The 8,576-nt window shown below is 37.8% G+C and overlaps 1 protein-coding gene across 2 annotated transcripts in view; it reads left to right on the top strand.

The window, feature by feature from the left end:
• ZFHX4 (zinc finger homeobox 4) overlaps positions 1 to 8,576 on the top strand; it is a gene marked incomplete at both ends in the record, with an annotated part of 126,103 nt that overhangs the window by 2,396 nt on the left and 115,131 nt on the right. For both annotated transcript variants that reach the window (XM_084280363.1, XM_084280362.1), the window contains 2 exons: positions 1 to 182; positions 1,294 to 1,796. The exon at positions 1 to 182 is cut by the window's left edge and continues 2,396 nt beyond it. In XM_084280363.1, the coding sequence (XP_084136489.1) occupies positions 1 to 182; positions 1,294 to 1,796 (685 nt within the window). The remainder of the gene's footprint in view (positions 183 to 1,293; positions 1,797 to 8,576) is intronic.

Raw genomic sequence — 8,576 nt, 5'->3', positions numbered from 1 at the left:
ACAGATCCAGCACAACCTGCACTTAGGCCTTGCACCTGCCGAGGCAGAGCTCTACCAGTACTACCTAGCCCAGAACATAGGCCTGACTGGAATGAAACTGGAGAACCCAGCAGACCCACAGATGATGATCAACCCATTCCAGCTTGATCCAGCAACAGCTGCAGCTTTGGCACCGGGACTTGGTCAGTATCTCTTTGTCTTCGTGTGTTTGTCACTTAGAAGTAGCAGTGCTCCAGCTGAAGATGAAAACCTGTTGTTTTCCGCGTCATCGTGCATTGAGCTTTGTCTGTAAAAGCTAAATTTAGACATACGCTAGGTAATAGCTGCAGGAGTGATTGCAGCATTGCAAGTTCAAGCAGAAAGCAGTAAAGGAACTCCATCTGCCCCGGCGGGCACTGCTCCAGTGCCCTGACTGCGCCTGCATCCTTGCAATGCCGTTCTTCCCACCCCCCACCCCTCCCCGTACAGGTAGAGAATGAAACTAATTAATATGTAACGAGGTGCTATCAAATTAACAAACTAGAAAAAATAAAGGCAGCTCTGTTTTCTGCAGTTTTTAATTATCTGAATAGGTCAACATTTTCAGGCAGGAATGTAATCTTTTCTTTCTTACCTGACAATGCCCCTTTATTGTTAGCAAATTGTCTGTATTCCAGGTATAAGAGGAGGGCAAATTGGAATCAAATGCTCATGTTTGAGCAGTGTACTGTCAGTCTGTTAGCTAATGGTACAGATTTGAACTAAAAAGAGTTCTCTAACTTTGTCCAGTTCTAACTTTTTCTTTTTGACGTACGTAAATTGTCCCAGCGTTGTTCACTGGGTGTATTTTAAAGTTAGGAATGATGAGACCTGGTACCAAAAGTAGCTAAATTAGTATAGTTATGCTTATCCTAATTGCTATATTGTAGATATATATATATATTGACCTACCTCCAGCATCATTTAAAGGATATAACAAAACTACAATTAGTGCTCTGTAAGTTAATCTAGGCTTTTAAGTTACAAAAGCATTGCTGTTTTGTTATTTTATTGATCAACTTTCATGCCTTTGAAAATACAAATTCCAGAATGACATCATGCCCAGTAGGAGTAATTAAAGCTATCTGATGAGGGAATTTAGAAGTTGAAAGGGATGATTGTAATTGATCCTGATTCAATCCTATTACAGCTTTTTATAGTTTAAGCTCTAGAGAAAGCAAACTCCTTGTCAAGGCTTTATTTTACGGGTTCCTTTGTGTGTGCTATGCTTGCTGGTCTCTACTTTCCCTTTTAATTTTTTTTTTTTTCCTGTAGTAAATAATGAGCTGCCGCCTGAAATCCGGCTTGCCAGTGGTCAGCTAATGGGTGATGACCTGTCCCTCCTTACTGCAGGAGAGCTGTCACCTTATATCAGTGACCCAGCGCTGAAGCTATTCCAGTGTGCTGTTTGCAACAAATTCACCTCTGACAGCCTGGAGGCCCTAAGTGTGCATGTGAGCAGTGAACGTTCGCTCCCTGAAGAGGAGTGGAGGGCTGTAATTGGAGACATCTACCAGTGCAAGCTCTGTAACTACAACACTCAGCTCAAAGCAAACTTCCAGCTCCACTGCAAGACTGACAAACATATGCAGAAATATCAACTGGTGGCTCACATTAAAGAAGGGGGCAAAACTAATGAGTGGAGGCTGAAGTGTATTGCCATTGGCAACCCAGTTCACCTAAAATGTAACGCCTGTGACTACTACACCAACAGCGTGGATAAATTGCGCTTACATACTACCAATCACAGGCACGAGGCAGCCCTGAAACTGTACAAGGTAAGACGGTGACAGCAATTTCAGTCGGCACCAAATAGACTAGGAAATTAACTGTTTCAGTGCTAATCAGACAAGACTTTGATTAATCAGCAGAATAAATGTTTATTGAACATGTCTATAATCGAACAAAACCCATGCAGGCTAGTTAGGGAGGAGGGCTCCCAATGAGTCGTGCTGATGGACCCAAGGGCCCGTTTAGGATGCACTCACTATGAACACAGGGAACGTAAGATTTTTCTTTTTTTTTTTTTAAAGTTCTCTCATAATAAATGACTAGAGAGGTTTTATACCCCTCAGAATCTTTTAAGACTTTGCCTGTTAACATTTTGGTCAGACGTTTGAAGGAGGTTAACAAACCCAATGATTTTTCCATACTGTGCACAGGGAAGGAGGCCACTTTCTGGCATATGTATCTGTTTGCAATTGTGATCTAACACAGCCAGGTTATTTTACGTCAGTATTTTCAGTAAGCACATGCAATATGCCACATTATTACCAAGGATATTTAAAAGTAAGCACTTTCATCCTTTTGTCTGCCCTTCTTTTCCAAGCCAGTAATGATTTTTCACAAACATGAAAGGGTGTGGTGTAGATAAATATGTTAGTAGAATGGCAACTATATTTTTGTCTTTACTGGAAAAAACTATGTGGATATAATGAATATGTGGGAGTGATGAATACCATTTATTACACAACTTGTCATGACTTTTTCCAAACCCTAATTATGGGGTAACTTATTTTCTGCACTGTGTTTACTGGATTGGCTTGATTGTCTTGGTTCATGTACAAAATATAACACATTCATTTCCAAGATGAATAACTTTGTAACTTATTAAAAACTTCTTTTGTCTAGGGGATATAAAAATTCAGGAAATATTGCAAACCATTAGTCACTGTAACAAGCTCTAAATATGATTAGAAAATCCATTTTGCAAGTGTTATCTATTGATTTATACCAGAAATCTGTGATAACTAAACTATCAGGACTCATCTGCTGATTACAGCAACTATGCTGGTTTTCTAATCAAGTTGAAAATGTATACACACAGAGAAAATACAGAAAACCCTGAGCAGACCTCTAGTTTAAGGGGAAAATCACATTCTGTTGGTGTTCAACCACGTTCAAATGGTTGTTTTGAGTTAACAGGGTGCACAGACAGCAATATGGATTTTAATTCTATAACCTGACACACCACACTTTGGTGGATCTACTCTGGACAAAAATGACAGTAACACAGAATCAGGTCTATTATATCGTCCCACAGTATTGCCTGCTCTGCTAATTTAATGATACATTTTATTTAAATTGCATTTTTCCTTAACTTGAGAGAGGTGTGCTTGTTTGTGGTTTTGTTAAAGATCCAAAGTCTCGTTTTGAAAAGTGCCAAAAGAGCTGGGAGTACAGTGACAGTCAGCCTGCCTCAGCAGCAAAACTGTCCTCTGTAGTTCCTTCTCCCTGTCACTCATGAAGTGGTTCCTTGCTCCCTCAAGTTATGCTGATTGTGGAGCCACAGAGTAAATCAGGCTTTTAAAATTATCTTAGTTGAACACAGTTGGTCCCCATGTCTTTTCTGTAGTGTTAACATGGATTATTTCAATGACCTGTTTTATAATGCCACTGTTCAGAGTGATACTGCTGCAAACTGTGTCACAGGTAGGAATGGTAGAATGGGAGGTGGGAAAGCAGAAGGCTTTTCTTGGATGGCTTCACTGCCAAAGCTTTGGAGACTATTGCATATACTATTATTTTTTTAAATAAAGCCACAGGCATAGCTACAGGGTTTCAAGCTACAAACCGCCTACTCAAACCACCATTGTCTCTTCACTCACTTAACCCAATCTTTAGAGAAATCTTAGTTAAATATGTTTGGGTTTGCAGCATGTCCTTCAAAACATTTGATTTAACATACTAAGGGAGTGAGTCTCAACTCTTAGTCCTCCTCAGTAAAAAAGTCCTGCTGCTGAAGAGGCATCTTCTCCAGACAGTGTTTTTTTGATTCGGTAACTCAGTAGTGCCTATGTGCTGCAGTTATCATACGCAGCAAATGACCATCACTAACATTTTAAGTTCAGTTTCTGAATCAAGGTGAAAGACATCCCACTGGAGAAGGAACACATGAGTTCCTAGACACTTCACGTCCTACAGATGGGCAGTTTAGTGCTGGTAACCATAGGATTACAAGTCTCCTGATACGTGTATTTTTTTAAGACCCAGCCCTAGGATTGCTAGTGAGAATCTCAGCTTTTAAAAAAGTTTCTGTTCCTCATGATTTCTTAGAGAAGCTTGGAAATTTGAACCCTGCTAGGCTTAGCAACTCTTAGAAAGCAGATAACATGCACATGTGCACTCACTATTTTAATATAATCTCATTTTAAGGCTAATATAAAGGAGAGGAATGGCTTATTTAAAATATCAATTGGGGTATTAGTATTATTATTTTTTAAGATTTGGGGTTGGCAGCACTACAATATTTCCCCCAAACTCAAAATGTTCTAGATGTGTGTGCTTTATAACAGAATGTACATCACCCAGAAAGCTTTACTTTTAATTGTGGGCATACATTCAGGCCTCAAGGTGGAAATAAATGAGATTTTGAAAGTCTGTAAAGTTATCTGCTAACAGACTTGATAGTTTTGTCAGGTCTTGGTGAAGCTGTTGACACCAAGAGAGTTGTAAACTTTTTCTCTCTTGATAAACCAGTTAAAGTTTTAGAGCACCTAAGGAAAAAAAAGAACATTAATTTCTATGAATAATAGATATATGCCTTGGGAGCGATATCGAATATTCATGAATTGTGTTTATATTCAAGCAGCTCCTCCAACTCTTAAAATTAAGGTGCTGTGAATATAGTTTGGCAATAAAAACTTTAATACTAAAACCATCTGAAAGCAAAGTAAAAGAATCTGTGTCTTTGTTCCTTTGCTTTGTCAAGTACCTCAAAGTTTTTTCTTTAGTCATATTTATTTAAATGTTATTGTTTTGTGAACTTTTTTTTTAAGTGTTGCCATAACAGATTGAATTCTCTTCCTGTGCTTAACTCTTGATGGAATAAAAGAATGTCTCTTCATAACCATAGCTTTTAAAGCAACCATGAACATCAGAACTTCTCTTCTGAAGCTGTATAATTTTAGGCAGTATTGAAATGTCACTTTTAGAGTCAGATTCTAAATGTGGCAAAGTGAAACCTTTAGACATTTTCTAAGTTATTTAAAAAAGAAATGGCCTGATTGCTCCGTTCAGAAGCGCAGTATTAAATGGTGTTGGTAATGTGGCTGGCTAGGAACTAGAACAAAGACAGCCTTACCCTGAGTGAACTCTGCTCAGGCTAAATGAATTTCCCAAAGACTTACATTTGGAATTGCGGAGCTCGATATGAGCAAATTGAACCACAGAAGAGCTGTAAGTCCTTCACAGCATCCATCAAGAAACGTTCAGTGACTCCACGAGTAAACAGCGGAGCCTCTATAGCAACAGAATGCATTTCCATGCTGCAGGAGGAAGCATTCAACTTCTGCAGATTCGGGAAGCTGAGGCAGGACAGTGATCTATCTCTGTGGATGCAAAGTACATATAGGTGGACCTGCCCTCAAGGAAGCCATTTTGTAGCTTATTCAAACATCTTGGAATTCAGGGAACTGAATATATCATGTCCTGTGCTTGTAAAACAGTTTCCAAAGATTTTAAACAATCAAATAAATAAATAAATACATTTATTTTGCAATGTAAACTGTAGTAGCCAAAAATAAGCTTCAGTTAACTGAGTAACTGAATGACAGGATAAATTTCTAATAATAAATAAATATATGAAGTCAGTCTATCAAAAATGTTATTAAATTAGCTGATAATAGCTTTAATGACATTAATTTTCTATTGGATATTTACTGTAGTTTATGTGATACATGCAATTACTTAGGAGCTCAGGAAAAGTGACAGACAGCAGTTAGCAGACTAATATTCAGCTGTGTGAAAACTACCTTGGCTTTCCCTTTATTGACAAAATATTGATCCATAACACTATTAATGCTATGACTGTCAGTTCAATTTGGATAGATCACTTTACCGTTCATGTTCTCAAACAGCCAAGGTATTACCCAAAAGGAGTGACCTGATTTCAGTTTTAGAAGGTTAAAGGTTAAAGGTTAGCTCAAAAGCATCATCTGCCTAGCTGCTTAACTTTAAACTGATCAATTTAATGAAAATCTGTTTTGCAGATGGTGTTTTAATGTCTTTGGCAGGATTTAGGCAGCTTTAACATTAGACGTATGCTAGTAAAAATTATTTCTTTATTTGACCAGAACAACACCTTTTCTTTTATGTTTTAAGGTAAAAGGCATGTGGGATATGGTATTTTGGCAAAGGACCCAGAAGCAAAAGTGTTGATGATCTTTCCATATGGGCTCAAAAACAGAATACCTTTATGTCTATTGCTAACGATGACTGAAGAAACAAACAAAGCTGTATTCATTTTTTACCATAATGTTTTACTTTGAACACATAAAAAAGAATTTCAGTCAGAACTGTCCTTGAAAAAGGCTTTGCCACGGTTGGAATGCAACAGCATTAACATTTTTAACCTGGCAGAGCACACCGATTGTCTCTTTCAGACCTTGTATTTGTAGCTCAGCAGTATTCTTTTTCCTACTTTCAGTATTCTTTTTCCTACTCACAAACCGAATGGTAACTGTGTTACTTAGCTATAGATACCATAAATAATAAGGCAAATTAGTCGATTCAAATGGTAAGTTTTATCTGATGGGGGTTATCTGAATAAACAAAGAATTAGATCCTCAGGAGTGTAAAGCAGAGCTTTGGGGTTTTGTCTTCTGAAAATCTGGTCCTCACAGTTTTTGCCAAGATAATTAAGTTTCAGCACAAGCACGTCTTTCTGTTTTCAGATGTATGCAATTCAGTAGGAATTTCTTGGGCTGCTAATGCAATACTATTATATGTTAGCTTTGTAATTAGCTAGGGCTCTATCCCTTTGCTGAAATGCATTGTAATATTACACACACAAGCATAGCTTGCATGTAGCAGTCATGAAAGTGGTGCCCTTTGTTTCATATTGACCTTCTAACTTATTTAAAAAAGAGTTTACAATGAGCCTTTGTTTTGTCCACAAATGATCATAAACAGCTTTCTAAAGAGCCCAATAAAATGAGATAATCAAAAATGTATAACATCACATATTGAAAGGGTGGAAGAACAAACGGGGCTTTTACTATATTTTATAGGATGGATTTATAGTCTGTCCTTGGGTCACTTAGGGCCAAGAATTTTCACGGTCAGCTGGTTGGTCCTGCTAGCTAGCATCCTCTGCAGGAAATGCAAATACCATGCAGCACCTGCTCTTCAGCTGGGGTTATGCATTGCTTTTTTTAAAGTGAGGTGTCCACTTCTCTGCTGGTTCAAAGTCAAAAGCTTAATTAGACTAGCTTTTTTTCTGCATCTGTCATCAGCGAAGCAGAATAGTCTGTCTGGATTCCGTAATGCCTTTTGCATATTTGGGTTTTAAATCAGTCAGGGATATTGAATGCTTTGCTCATCTTTATCACGTGCAGGAGGCACAAGTGGGATTTAGTCCTTAGGTAACTTTTAGTGTAACAGTTCCCCAAGGAACACTGCTTGGGTTTTTCTCATTATCCTTGTTCTGGATGAAAGCATCGTTGTTAGGAATTAACAGCTGAGGTGGGGGGTGTGAAGTACATGCATGGGGGGCAGGGGGGAGGGACAGACACGACTAACAACCCCGATCACTTTGTTTGCTTTACTCTCTTTGGCTAGGAATGTGGATACTTGATCACTCCAGAATTAACACAAAGTCACATTCTTTTCATTTCAATTGTCCTGCACTAACTTTTTAATTTAAAATCAAATATCATAGATATGTGCCAGCCCAATTATTGAACTGTCATTGTCCCAGTATGATGGTAAAAGAGGTCAGGAGATTGTGCAGCATTGATTTGCATAAAAATCATTGTGGAAAGGAAATTGGAATATGTCTGCACATCTGAGGAGCCGAAACATGTTTTGCTTAATCTTATTCTCATTGTTTGTTTAGGTGAAGAAAGCTGTTTCCAGTGATAAACAAGAGTCATTCTAATTTGTTGCTAAACATAAAACTCATGATAGAGGATATTTCAATTTTTATAGTACTTTCAAGTTTATGTCCATTTTAGTTTAAGATGTTTTATGAAATTTAATTTCCACTGCAAGTTTTAGTTACTGTAATTCATATTATTCTATTGTGCTTACATGTATAAAGAGAAACGAATGTTCAAAGAACACATTGTGTAGTCAGCTACACGTAGTTAGCTATACATAATGTATATGCCTACTGTATGTACTTCAATACTATAGGCAAACACATTTATTAAAAAAAAACCCAATCAAGTTGTGGGCTAGCAGAGCAGTAATTTCAATTTTTTTTATTTTATGTTTCAAATATAATAGTGGAGAAATAATTTTCAGATTATATTTAATGTATATTTTATTTGATATTCAGATGTCGTCTGGCTCTCAGATAGTCCTAAGTAATGGTCCTTGTGGAAAAAAAATAGAAAAAAGAATATTGCACACAGTGTTCAGCTGCTAGTACAGTCGCTAAAGCAGAAATCAACTCTCAAATCATGGTTTAGACAATCCTCACACTCTTTCCTGTCCAGGATCCCAGTCTGAGTGCTGTCCTGGGTGTGCCTGTACAGGACTACTCTTTGAAAGGAGGCTGTACCAAACTGTTTGGACATGACTTGCAATGTGCAGCCTACCCGGTGGAGCATGAG

This window comes from Gallinula chloropus, assembly GCF_964237585.1.
Source record: "Gallinula chloropus genome assembly, chromosome: 2".
NCBI lineage: Eukaryota > Metazoa > Chordata > Aves > Gruiformes > Rallidae > Gallinula > Gallinula chloropus.
This window is presented reverse-complemented; position numbering and strand designations above follow the sequence as displayed.